The 14541-nt window shown below is 41.6% G+C and overlaps 1 protein-coding gene across 2 annotated transcripts in view; it reads left to right on the top strand.

Moving 5' to 3' along the window:
- CDH4 (cadherin 4) overlaps positions 1–14541 on the top strand; it is a 419557-nt gene that overhangs the window by 249253 nt on the left and 155763 nt on the right. For both annotated transcript variants that reach the window (XM_038159241.1, XM_038159242.1), the window contains one exon: positions 14358–14534. In XM_038159241.1, the coding sequence (XP_038015169.1) occupies positions 14358–14534 (177 nt within the window). The remainder of the gene's footprint in view (positions 1–14357; positions 14535–14541) is intronic.

The raw sequence follows: 14541 nt of genomic DNA, 5'->3' as shown, positions 1-14541 counted from the left end.
AGTGTTCCTTCAGTGAAAATCTGCTGGTGGGCTGCACAGAGCCACTGCAGTTGGGGGCTGCTCCAGGAAAAAAACACTTTCTTCTGCTCTGCCCTGGAGTAGCTGTCACTTTCCCCCCTCTTCTATACCATTTTTGGCAGCAGCAGTTCACCTTTTCCTTTGCAGTGCTAGTCTGGGCTGACGATCTTTTACTACATGGAGTAAATGCAGTTATCTTCAGTGACCAGTTATCTCTGGTGCTGGCTCCAACAATGCAGTGCTGGGCTGGTTGGGTGGTGACATTCGAGCAGGATTTGGCAGGGAATTGTTTCAAGAGCCTGGTTTATTGCTGGGTCTTGAGGACCTGCAGAGTAAGGATGAAGGGGTATGTCCTGGGAGCAGCCATGGCTCCTCCAGGGACAGGTGGGGTCTCTTGGCTGTGGCTGTAATTTGGATTAATGCACCCCAGTCATGGTCCAAACAGCAAAACTGACCTCTGCTGTCATCCTGTCTGTGATGCTTGGACAGAGAGTGCAGGGCAGGGTGGGGAAAGAAGGAGAGACTTTCTGTGCCAAGTTGTTACAATTCCACCACGTAACTCTGTGCCATTTGGGAGAGTTTTTGCCACATTTGGGACAAAAAGGAAAAACTTGGACAGACTTTAATCTCTCACTTGCCAGTGGGCTGACCCCTAAGGCTTTGCAGGGCTTAGAGTCATATGAATACACTTCTGCTGCTGTTCAGTAGGGCTTGAGCTTGTGCAAGATGTAATTAAACCCTGTTTGTTATTGTCAACTCTATTTGCCATTTCTAACCAAAGAAATACTGCTTCCTTCTAAAAGTAATTAAATATTGAAGGAACAAAGTAAGATATCTTACATACTGCTTTACATTTCTTCTCAGTGTAGCAGAAAAAAAAAACCTGAATAAGCACACATTTCTGTTTTAGTAGAATATTTGGTTGGAAATTCATCTAATGTTAATGTAATCTGAACTCTGGTTGAAAACAGAGAGCTAAGCTTCTTAAAATTCATATCCCTCCTTTCTAAAAGCCTTATTAGTGTGTAGTTTGAGGCTGGAAAAATACAGAAAACAAGACTAATGACAAGGTCATAAGCAGTTTTATTGTGGGTCCCTATAGCAGACATCTGACTTGTGTTTTATTTAAATGCCTGTGGTTTTTGCAAGCAGAATAATCCTTTGTTTACTAAAGAAATAAATATGATTATGAGATTATTTTAAAAAATAATAGTGTTTGTGCAGAAAAAAGAACTCCAAACCTTATAGTATCCAGTTCAATATGTTTCAGGCCATGACCCTTGTATGCTTTGTGGCTTTTACTAGAGGCAGATTTCACATTTGGTTTTGTGTAGAATAATATGACTCAAACAGAACTGTATATTTTTTTAAGACATTTCAGATTGTTTTGTTATACTCAGGATATAGAGATGGCAAATGTGGGAGAGAAAGGAGGAGGTGACCTGAGGGGGGGAGGGAAACCAGTTTTCTTCTGGTACATCAATTTATTTCCATTTTACTTTGTAAACTTGTGACTGATTTTGTGAAAATGCTGAACAATTTCCAGACATTATAAATAATTGGCATGAAATTCAGTTACTGCACCTGCTGGTCACTGTTTGTTGGCGCCTGTAGCACAAAAAAAAGTCCTTTTACCTCGTCCTCCCCAGCTCCATGAGCAATGGCCCTCAGTGAGGGGAGTGCTTCTGACAGGGGCCTTGGTGCCCCTCAGAACCCCCTCTGAAAGAATAAATCAGAATTTAGTTCATGATTATCCAGGCATTAAAACTGCATCAAAACCAGCCCTCCTAGAATGGCCATTATTAGACACTTGGTTCATTGTGGAGGTTATAATACAGAATAAATATTCTGGGAGAAATCAGTGTTTTTGGGATGCTGGCTGAGATTTTGGGGGACCAGGAGTGAGCCTGCCTGCACACTGGGGACGGTGGGCTGCTTTCCAGGAGAGCACAGAGGATTTATCCAGCAATAAATCATCCTTTGCATCTGTGATCCTTTGTTGTCACAGTGTGTATGACTGAAAATCTGTGTGACAGGCTGCCGTGGTGGTGGCCAAGGGCTTCCAAGGCAGCAGATCATTTCTTGTTGGGCCAGTCCCCCCGTTGTGTGCTTTCACTGCAAAATCAGAAGGTTTGGTGTCCATACCTGTGCTCCAGATCCCCCAGCTGAGCCTTGCTCTTGATGCAGCCTAACATTTTGATGGGGAGGGACCCAGCACAGTGACAGTTCCCCCTCGTTCACAGTGTTGGCCTTATAAATGTGCTGATTGCTTGAGATGACTGAATAACCTGCCAGTTTTCAGTGAAAAACACTGTAAGGAAAGAGTTCTAACTACTGCATTAAAGTGTCATGCTAGTAGGGTGAAATGATAGAAAAGAAGGCAAATACTTTAAAAATGCATTTTATGATACACGAAGCATGCATTCCCCCTCCTCCCCAGCAAACACTTGAATGTAAACTTTTTTTCCTGGTTAATACGAGTGATGTTAGTAACTCAGGGAACTTTTTTGTTCAGTCTTGCAGGAAACCTGATAGCAATTCAATTAGAAAATGCAAATGAGGTCACACATTTCCCACAAGAGTGCTGAATTACTCCAGAGGAAACTGAGTGATATTCCAGCATAACAATAAATACTTAAGATAAAGTTTCTTCTACAGTTCTTGTCTGGCTGCCTGTTGTTCCAATTGAAAGTATCAGTCGGGGCCGTGGGTGTAGTTTGGGAAGAAAGAAGAAGAAAAGAAAAGAAAAAAGAAAAGAGAACAAAGAAAATTAAAAAAAAAAAGGAGAAAAGATGCTGTTTTATGAAATAATATAAAGTCTTTGTGGCTTGTGTCAGCATTTGTGAAAGATGAACTTGAGTGGGATAATGCTCTAGAAGAAAACAAAGTAAAGCTGGGCTTTACTTATCTGGAATTAGCAGTGTAATGTCTTCTTTTCTAAGAGTGCATGCTATTATTTTGAAAAATTGGATATTGATTCAACCAGTAGTCTAAAAATGAAAATTATGTTTGTGAACAGTGACATTGCTGAGGACTGCAGTCTTCAGAGTGTCCTGTTTTCTTGTTACAGAAACTCAAATTTTCCCACTTACAAGTAGAAATATTGTGCCATTTGTCCTTCACACAATGCACCTGCCCTGTGTGTCCATCAGTCCAAGCTCCTCCTCATCATTCCTTGAAAATCAACTTCCTCCACCCCCTGTGTTGGCTCCTCCCATCTGAAGTTCTGACCTTCTCATTTATATTGATTGTTTTCTTTGATGTTCAATCCTTTCATGTGTCTAAGGCACATCTGGCAAATTTTCTTCTGAATTTATTTAGCTGTCTATTTTTCTGTAGTTTTCACCAGATTGCAGAAGTACAGCATAGAAAGGAATTCACAGCAGAAGAGCTTAGAGGTACAGGATATATTCAGCACATGTAAGATGTCAGTCATCTGCTGCCAGTGACTTAGTTTGGAAAAAAAAATGCTGTTTTCTTTGAGCTGTGTTTATGTCAACCAAAGTTTCTCGTTGTTTGAGCTTTTCAAATTCTGAGCATGGAAATATGTAAATTTTTGTGATGTTAAATCACTGGGAATTGTGCAATTAAATTCAGAAATATATGAGGTCTGCAGCTACTGTTTAAAACATTGAAAACTACTGTCAGAAATCAATTCTTGCTTAAGCCCAGCTTGTGTTTTATTGTATCTCTTCTTATTTTGGGCTGCTTTCATAACCCAGCTATGAGTCCACAGCCAGACAACGTGAATGTGAAAAGCTGATTCTTACAGACAGAGGGCTTTTTTTTTTTTTAATTCAAAGCCTTTAAATAATCATCTGTGGTATTTCACCTGGCTGAGGTTTTAAATTCCAAGTACAGCCTTTTATTGCTGATCACAAGCACAAAGGTCTCCAGGCAAGGAAAGGCTTATTCAGCACTGCTCTCATTCATGACCTGGGTTATTGTGCTGCCAGGATGCTCTGCACGAGGCTGGGGAGCCCTCCCTTGAAGGAGGAAAATCAGAGTTTAAGTGGGATCTGTGCTTCCAGTGACTCCAGTCTCCCTGACAGTCTTGAGCAGGTGCACCTGGAGGAAATGAGACAAAATGTGTTCACTTTCTTTCTTCCTTTCCCCTGCACTGGCGTGAGATGTTATCTATGGCACCAGGGTGATGGGAGTTTGCCCCATCAAACTGTTTTATCACTAGAGAAGGGCTGAAAAAAGATGGTTTAGTTGTCATCCTGCCTTTTTCTGACAGTACTGGTGCATATTTTAAGTACTGGGTCATTACAGTGGCACTGTCCTTTCACTGCCTCTGTGGGGCAACCAAGGCAGTAACTAAATCCAGCAAAATGGCAGCTGGAATAATTTTTTATTTTTGTATCTCATCAGTCAAGCAAGACCTGGATTTATCTGTCAGGGAGGGTACATGCAGAGATTTCTGTTTCCTTCAGATAACTTGTGAGACATTGTTTGGGGTTTTAACAAATCAGATCAGTGGAAAAGATAAGAGAGAAGATGACTAATAAATTAGTATCATATAATTGTTACCAGTGAGACTGCTCATGATAATTGTGCCAGTCTAATGAAGATGCATCTGCTGAACTCGCCTGACCTCGTGCTTGAGTGAATTTGAACGTCTCACCTGTAATCATTGCAGGAGGAGAGAGTGGTGTTTGTGAAAACACGTGAACTTCCCTGGCCTGATTTTCAGGTGTGCTGCATGCCATTGCCTCGTGCTGCAGCCAAGATAAGATATGACACACAGGTGCTCATTGCCTTGGAAAATCAGCCCACTACGGGAAGTTTCCAAGCACTGCACTTGCTGCATTTAGTTCTTGAGCAGTCAGCATCATACCAAGGGTCAGGCTCAAAGCCATGCTCAAAAAACCATCTGTAAGTGAAATTCACTCCAGATCTGTCTTTCTTCAAACAAAAAGAAGTCCTAAGGATTGAACTGCCTACACAGAAATAAGTTTTTCCTGATAAAACAAACCCCTTGGACTGCTGCGTGCTCCTGCCTGTGATGTGTTCCTTGCCCTTGCCAGATCAAAGCTTTTGACCTCCCATTTCATGTTCTTTGTTGGTAACTGCTGAATTCTCACTGCCACTTCAAAAAAATATTTTGGACTGGATATCCTAAAAATACCTTCATTGCTGTGATAATCTGATGACAGCTGCTTGTAAACATGAATTTGAGTACAGACAAAAATTGCTTTGCACAGGCACATCCATTAAAATAAACTGGTTTTAGGGGCTCTGAGTGTCCAGGAACTTTCCTTTAGCCCAGCAAGCTGAGGCAGATTGGCAGGTGCAAGCTCAGTGTGAAGGAGGGTTTTTGGTTCCTCCCAGCCTCTGGAGGCCGGGTCCTGGATTGCTGGATGAGGCAGTGACCCTCTGGCATGTCCAGCAGCCAGGGATGGGTGTCCAGCAGGGCAGGGTGGCCTGAGGGCCTCAAGGAATGGGATCTCAAACACTGTCCCCACCCAGCAAAGCATTTAAACTCAGGCTTAAGTTTCATCTCGCAAATTGAGATAAATTGAATGTGTCCTCACGGTCAAATTTGAGCATTTCTTAGGTGCACTCTGGAATTGGAGGAAAAAAAAAAAAAAGAACAGTCTTTTCTCAAGAGCCTCTTGAAATAACCAAAGGATAACTTGAAAGGGCAAATTCTCACACTAGCACTGAGGAGAAGTACCAGACTGAATTACTTTACTTTGTGCTAAAGTAGCAGCAGCGCCTGTGATCTTTTAAATCTCTTGTGATCTTTTTACTTGCAAACATTATGAAGAGGAGGAGTATTGTTACATTTAATTCATTATGATTATTTTAATTCATGTATCTTTTGAACCTCATGGCTTTAGAGAAATAAAATAAGATTACAGTTTTTCACAGGCTTTTAAGGGGTAGACTTGCTCCCACTTCTTTCTGTGATGAAGAGCACTTCTAGTAGTCTGAGTTTTAGAAGCAAAAGAATTGTGTTTTGGAGCCATGTTTTCAATTATTTTTTAGAAATTTTACTGGGAAGGAAGAACTCAGATTGCTAGCCCAGATTTTTCATACATTTTTCTCAAGATTAGGTGCAGGATGAGAGAGGTAATTCCAAGCTGCAGTAGAGGTTTTCACTGTAGAGTGTGTGGCAAGATCTACCACCTTTATTCCTAGTATACAGTACATAACAAGTATGAGTATTTTGTGATTTAATAGCCCTACTCTTGAGAAGTGCTTGTACTTCTGAAGCCATTGTGTATGGCTTCTCCCAATTATGAGAATGACATTAACTTGAAGATAGAAGTGTCTCTTGGCAAACACTAGAAGGTAGAGTACAACAGTAATTTAGATGTTTCCTAAACAATCCTACCTGAGAAGCACTGTGAGATTAGATCTTACAAAGGGAGTATGAAAAGGTCAAGTTGATGTGGGGAGCTTTGCAAGGAAACAACCTCATCAGAACTTTTCCTGTTGGGATAAGATGTTCAAGCCTTAAAATGAGGAGGAGAAGTACATCCAGAGCTGTGCTTTGGGGATGATGTCATCTTCTGTCCATTGACAGCTCTTGCAATATTCAAAGCCTGACAATGACAAGAAAAGTATCACAGATGCTGGAAACCTGTGGGAGCCATAAAAGATTCCACCAAAGCCAGATGGATTTCTAAGGTACCTGCTTTGGTACGTGATTCTTCCAGAGAATGGGAGAGGAAGATCAGTCGAAACCCTGAGAGAGTGCGCCGGCCAGGAGATGCCTCTAATCATCCGTGTGGTACCACAGAATAAGTCTGAGCACAGCTCTGCCTCTCCTTTCCTGCTGAAACTCCCATCCCTTAGAGATCCTGTGGGCATTTTGTGTCTGCTCAGTAACGAAGTGAGCGCGCTGCCCGCGCCCGTCCTGACTGCAGCACAAAAGCAAAGCCTATTGAAGCGCTCTGGTGACTGGCTGGATTTCAGCTTAAATTGGTGATAACTTACCCAACAGAAGGTGTGGGTGAGCTCAGGAGATTTCTGATTTCAATTAAATTATACTGGGAAATCAACATCTCCTGTCCCAGCCTGGTCAGCAGGCACCCAAAAAGCCCCGTTCTGGCCCCGGGGACATTAGCTGCAGTCTGTGTCCATGGGGCCCTCACCAACCCTGATAGGTTTTCAGATCAAAGAGATCAACATGTACTTGGGTTTTTTTAAATGAGAACGTTCTGTGGTAACCACATGGGTTATGCCCAGAGCTGGTGCATCTCTTTTCTCTGGAGTCCAGACTTAACTCAGAATTTAATTACAGTAACCCACAAAGGGCCCTGCTGCACCTTTTGCAAAGAAAGGATCTTCTGCCTGACTCACAAACCAGTGTGTCATGTTCTCCCCATTTAAAAATTCCCTGGTTTTACCTCATACTATTCTTCAGCTTTTTTCTTGCATTTCAGCCCTGCAACACCAAGGAGCATTTTGACTCCTCGGTCACGCTGATCACATTTTATCAGTTCTATCGGGTAAAATTTTCCAAAGCCTGCAAAGCCAGCCAGATACCTAACAACCTTAAATTTGCATTCATGCCTCATTTTTCAGCTCTCAAGGAACAGGGCATGTAGAGCTTTGACACTGACTCCTCGGGAACGAGGGGTTTTGGCACGGCTGATGCATTTGTGTGTGTTTCGTGGCTCATTCTCCTCCTCTGAGGGCAGTAACTTGGTTAGCTTTTAGTCAAACTTTTTCTTCCCTGTCAGCTGATGTGTTCTGGAAGCCCATGCACTTGCCAAATCTGACAATTTTTCTTACTAATTGACTCTAATGCGAACTGCTCTATGCAGTCCCACTGCTAGCTGATAAAAACAAAAAGTAATGAATTTTTGCTTAACTAGCTGATTTAATTAAAATGTTTTATACTGTACTTGTATGGTTTCTATAAATGGAGAGGTAATTTTGTTTAATGAGTTCCTAACCAAACATAACATTCCTGATTGTACGTAGCCAGATTTGATAAAGGTCACAAACGCTGCAATTCCACTGTTTGCTTTTGGAAGTCGTGATGATCAAACAGCTTGCTTGGGTACTGGAAATATCCTGTCAGGATTGGTTCCCTCTATTCCTGTTTATACCAGAAATTATTAGTATAGTTTTAGGAGCAGAGGGGGTTCTTCTCTGTATTTGAACACTGTTCATTATCTTTAAAGTGGAAGTGTACTGCCAAAATCCCATCTCATTGTCAATTAGTGGCTTCTCTGCAAACACATTAATTTAATGCCCCTGCTGAAGAGCTGTGTATGTTGGAACATCTTGCTGCTGAAACAATAGTTTTCGGAGCTCTTTGACACAAATCATTCATGAATGGCAATTTATGCTGTGATGGTAATGGGATGTGACATGCAGCTATCTTTGATTAAATTTACCACAGCTTACAACTATTAGTAAATAAAGCTAATACAGACAGTCATCTCAGAGTTCTAGAGGGTGGGTAAGGAGAAAAACAGATTATGGATTCCTTACCTGTGCAGTTCCTAAATAATAGCTGCACATAGCACAACTATAATAAATTAAAGTCTAAAATAAAAAGTCTGATCTTTTTAAAACTACTTTTTTTTTCCTGTCTCCAACTTCAGCAAATTCAGCAATGACCTAAATAAAAAAGGAATCAATTACCGTAAAATAAATAAATTTGCTGTTTGTTCTGCAACCCTTTCATTCTACTTTATGAGAACACAAAATGGAATATCTCTCTATACTGAAAGATCAAAAACTGGAGAAATGGTGCATTTTGGGAAAAAAGGGTTCATTCGTCCTCCACTGCCGTCCCTGATGTCAGCAAAATGTTGTTTCCTTAGAACAGAATTCATGCAAATGTTTATTTTGCAGCACTCTCATGTTCCCTTTGTTAAAGAACTAAGCTCTATTTTCATTGTCTTATTTTCTGTTTGGTAAATATAATTTTCTCCTGTCCTTTCTGCAGCTACCATGGAAACAAGCAAAAATGCTTCAGATTAAATATTTTTTAATAGATTCTCTTTTTTCCTGGTAGAAAATGGTAGCACTTTTCAAAATGTATATTGATATAGGAGATGAAGGGAAATATGTTTGAGCAATGGACTAAAGGTGGCTTTGTATCCCCTTGTATTGACAAAAATATATTAAAAACACGTTGCCTCAGTTAAACCCTATGAGTGACACTAGAAGAAGCAGAGCAACCCAGGTATTATTTCTTTTCTGAAAAATGTCTAGTGTGAAGTGTTAGAGATCCTACAAAAATAACAAGACTGGCATATAAATAAAACAGGTTAAATCATGAATCATTCTGATACGTGGAAAATAAAGGCCTTAATTCCCTTCCTCCAATTGCAGGTACTTTTTATTGCAAATGCAAGTATAATATATTTTAGTGCCGAAGCATTTCATTTTTCGGGTTGAGCCCTATGAAATTATTAATCTCCAACAAACGTACCCTAAGACTCGCTTGTTATTTATATGCAGGGAATGGTGGCTTATTTACCCAAACATTAGAGTGATCCAAAATGTTCAGCTAAGCAGGAACACAAAATATGATATTATATTATGTAAATGGGTTTGTGATACGCTCTGCTGGATAATAACTTCCAGATGTCTCCGTAGCCAGAGGCTGACGGATATCAAAGGCAGGTTGGCTGGGAGGGGAGACAAGCCAGCTGGCGAGACTGGCTACTGCTAAGTGTAGCGGAAGGTGGAAGCTGGTGTTTCTTCACACTCACTGGTTTTATTTGTGGGCTAGTGAAAAGTCAGTGGCTCGTAGCCTTCTTGTCACGAGCAGGGTAGGGCTGGAGGGGCTGCTGGCATCCCACGTGTCTTGTTCTGTCAGAGGATTATCTTTCAGCCTCTTTCACGAGCAGAGGTTGGGTTTAGTCTGAGCCTCCCCATAAATGAAAGGCTGACGAGCCACAGACCAACACTGACAGGAGATTATAGACTCACTAAATGGCTTTTCCAAATTATCCTTTATTCCCAGTGCCAGGTGCAGACAAGGAATGTCCCTGTGCCCTCAGCACTGGGGTGTAAATGGAGTTAGTTGAAGCACCCTGCAGCCTCACTAGTTGGGAGTAAGGTTTCTTAAAGGTGTTGGGTTCTGACAGTCCTTTTGGATTTAGCTCCATGTCCTCTTCCCAATGCAGAATGTTGTGTTCTCCATCCTTAAAGGCAATTCTAGCCTGAAAAGGGACTGGAAATGACTCCTGGGAGATTCCACTGGAGCTGCTGACATAGACTCCATGATACCCCTACACCTTCTGTGAAGCAGGCTGGGAGAGGAAAGTTCTTTTCACAATCCTTATAGATTGTGAAAAATTGGGATTGTGATTGAGGCTGCACCTCCTCCCACCTCGCATTGCTTTCTGAAAGCTTGATCTGCTATCTCAGTAAAAGGTTTCTGATGGTCTTCTATATGTGTTTCAAATTTATTTCAATTAATAGCAAAAAAAAAAAAAAGAAACCCAAATCAAAAAAGTGGTAAGGGGAATTGCAGGGCAGATTCTGCCACTCTGAGCTGCAGTTGATCCTCAGCTCTTCAGCTGCCTTATCAAACGCAGGGAGGATGGTCTCCAAGAGGCTCTTCCTCTGCTCTGCAACTAGTCATAACAAATATTGGAGTTGTACATTCCAGAGAAAGAAGTGTTTATCAGCAGAAGATACAAGTGCTGTGTTACGATTTGCCAGCGCTGGCAGTGTCCATGTGTGTCACAGTTATGGGCCAGAAGCCCACTGGAAGAGACATGGGATAACTCAGAGCCAAGTGTCAATCCCAGGCTTGCAGAATTTGGGTGTTAAATAATACAGCCAGCACAGGACTGCTCAGCTTCACCAGCGGGCTCTGAAAGATTCTGCCCCAATACAAATACTAAGGCATTAGATCCTACTGAATTCAAACTCTCCTAACAAGTTTACATCCCAGCATGGGCTCTTCTCCTGTTGTTTCTCTTTGTCCCACACTTTGTAATTACTTTTTCCCCTTGATCTTGAAGGTTTTCATCTGTTTTGGCTCAGCTGTATTTCTCTAGCTTATCAGCGTCCTAAAGTGATTGACAGGCATAATTACTGAATTATCTGACTATTTTATATCCTCCTGTAATTATCTTTGTATTACCAAAGACCGTGCTCACATGTTCCATGTTTAGAGTTTGATCCTGTTGTAAAGAGTTATAAATGTCACCGTGTAATTTTTGGAATGGAGAGTGGATTTCACTCTCCCCTGGGCACGTGTTTCATGGATTGCCTGGTGCTGTATACCATCATTTTCGTGCCATATATAAGACAGTTAGAAAAACAGTGGGAGGGAAGTCACCCCAAAGCAGCAGCACTAGAGGTGCTTGGCTTGATTTTCTGAAGGACTATGGACAGTTTGTGTTCTGGTGGCACTACAAAAGGTAGAGGAATATTTTATATTTTGAAAATGTTTCTGAGATTCCATAAAGCATATGGCCAGTGAGGTCATGAGAAAAGGAGCAGTTGTTATCGCAGCAAAAACTGTTCCACAGCAAAACTAGAATTAGAAGCTGTATTTTAGAATTAATTGAATTTGGTCATACTCTACTTTTGAGTTGAACTTTAGATTCTTGCAAACCCAAAAACACTGGAGAATTTTCTGGGGCTCACAGTTCAACGATGCTGTTGTTCCAGATATGTTCTGGGATGTTTCAGTCAGAGATCTGAATAGTTCTGGCATTTATACTCACCAGACTTTGTTACTGCATTTGTCTCACAGCTTTTAGGCAGCAGAAAACATGTACAACATATTTAAGCAACACCAGAGAAATTAAGGTCAAGAGAATGCATTGTCAACAAATGAAGATAAAAAAGAGCTGTTGTTTAAAAAAAGAAAAAAAAAATGTTGTTGCAAGATGCTTTTGAAATTCTACATATCAAATTCAGAGTCATGTTGATGATTTATTCTAATATAGGAAAACATCATCAAGAGTGACAAGCAAGCTAGTCACTGTCTAGTCACCTGCCAGCAAGTATTTCATACAGACTAAAAAGGCTGGTATTGCCTTGCTGAGCTGACACTAATTATTTCAGTATACACGGAGCTTTGGGACTCGTGTTAATTCTCAAGTCTGTCTTTAGTTCAGACTCATTCCACTGTGTAAACTCAGAAGAGCACAAATTATTTGACCATCCTTTCATAATCTGTCCCCATGCTCACTTGCCAATTATATAAACTGATCCAAATACCTGCTCTCAAAGGATTCCCATTTGAGAATCACAAGCCAATTAAAAAAAATAGGGGATATCCACTATTCTGTGGCTCATGTCTCATAGTCCTATTTCATGTTGTCATGCATTTCTGGGTGTCTTCTTTAGATATGATTGATTTCATCAGTGCTCAGGAAAGATACCTTTCTGGCAATAAAATAATTTTTAAATGAAACCTCTTTTGAATATTGCATTATATCCCATGGGAAGGAGGAGGTCAGCAGTGCCTACCAGTGTCCTGACTATCCCCAGAAAGTCTCCCACTGCCACACCATGACTGTGTTTCTTTGTTTATTGCCCACTTCAGTAAGCGTTCTAAGAGCAACATCTAAATATGGAACACGGTGCTGTGATTTTTTTGAAGGTGTGGAAACAGCACTTAGGTGAACACAACCCACATCATGAGTGTGAGACAGGACCTGAGGAACGTGCCTCCGTGTGTGACTGAAAATATTTGTCTGTTCTGTGAAAATTCAGCTCTGGAACAGGCTTGTTTTTACGTTTTGCAGCAAAAATAGCTGCATTTTGGCACAAATGCTTCCAATCCTTGCAGCCAGAGGATGTCTGCCCTCCAGAGGTAACAGAGATCAGAGCCATGACCAAGCTGTGAGAATGGGCTCCTTGCTGCTGTTCCCTGCTCTCAGTATCTCCAGCCTTTCTGGACGAGGTCCACACAGCTCTGGAGCCACATCTCAGTTTAGCTTTCACTTACTGTTTAGTTTTCATATACTGTGTAGTCTGGAGGTGACTGCCTGTTTCTGTACCTCCCAATCAGGAATTGAAAAGTGCTAATAAATGGATTTACATCAGACTAGAAGGCCTGAAGCAATGATTCCCACTGAAATCAGTGCCTACAGATAACTGCTTGGAGGGTGTTTGGGCTTTTATGTTTGGAGTAAGACAAAAAGTGAATGTGGCTTAAAATGGCAGCAGCCTCAGAAAATGCTTTGATAGCTTTTCCTGCATTGCTCTTGTGTGTTGGGGCATTGGGTTTGGGGTGAGTGGGTTTTTTGGAGAAAAATAGCTGAAAATTGTAACATTCAGAGAACAGTATTCCCACTGGATCTTACCTCAAATGAAAAGAATGTGACTTGCAGTCTTTGTGATTTATGAAAGTTTAAACATTTTCTGGTGGGAGTGCGGGTCACCATATGGTAACAAAAGCCCTTGCTAGTTATCTTTTCTGCAGACTTTCAGAAGTAATTGCTGGAATCCTAGAAGACCACAGAGTATTGAAGTCTTGGGACTGCATAACCTCTGAAGAGCCTTCCTAAATTTACATTTCATTGATTCATCCATTCTATAGGGCATAAATTTTCTAATAGTGAGCCAGTCTCTCTAAGTCAAAACCATGGTCCCACCATTTCCATTTTTATTCATAGCACTGATACATTTCCAACACCAAAGTATTCCATTCAGAGATTCCATAGTTTAAAAAAAAAATCACAAAGAAGGACTCAAAGTCACACCAAATAATGAAAATTTATTGTGCCTGAGATGTATTACACTTCCCAGGCAGCGTGGGGTGTGTATTTTGGGATTTGTGTTCAAAATCCAGCTCTCATATAAAGATCATTTGTTATGAAGCACTCAGAATCTGAACTTATGCACCTTTGCAGCCATGGGGCTGACTGTCCCTCTGGCTGGGGTTGGGTTCGTGTGGCAGAATACTTCTGCAGAGCCACAAACTGCAGGTTCTTGTAGCCCTCCTCATGCTTAATACCAAATTATATAGCTGGACCCTTGGCATGGACTGTGAAGGAATCCTCTCCCACTTTTTGTGTTCTGGTAGATTGCACTTATGGGAAATTTTCAGCAAGTTCTTTACTCTGGTTCTCTGCTGTGTCTCCTTGCAGCTGGTGTAATGAAGAAAATACTTTCTGGGAGGCGTCTTGATTTGGGAGTGACAGCTCCATTTGGGAATGTTTTAGTTGATGAGGTGGTGTTAGGTCATAGGTTTGACTTGATGATCTGCAAGGTCTTTTCCAACCTAGCTGATTCTCTGAATCGGTGTTTCTGTGAAAAGGAAGCAGCAGCAGAGCTGCCAGTAAACACTTTGTGTCTTTGTTCCATGTGGCCATTGACTCTACTGTTGGGACAGGTCCTAAGAAGCGAGGAAGAAGCTAACTGGCTGTGCTTTCTTGTTCCCAAAACAGCCCAAAGGAAGGAAGGCGCTGCCTGGAGAGCTGGTGCAGCAGCAGAGTGACACCCTGCTGCCGTGGCGGCAGCACCAGAGTGCCAACGGGCTGCGGCGGCAGAAGCGGGACTGGGTCATCCCACCCATCAACGTGCCCGAAAACTCCAGAGGGCCCTTCCCGCAGCAGCTGGTTCGGGTGAGTT

The sequence above is a fragment of the Motacilla alba genome, chromosome 20 (genome assembly GCF_015832195.1).
Source record: "Motacilla alba alba isolate MOTALB_02 chromosome 20, Motacilla_alba_V1.0_pri, whole genome shotgun sequence".
Taxonomy (NCBI): Eukaryota; Metazoa; Chordata; class Aves; order Passeriformes; family Motacillidae; genus Motacilla; species Motacilla alba.
The sequence above is the reverse complement of the archived record's forward strand: the minus strand, read 5'-3'. Positions and strand labels throughout refer to the sequence as shown.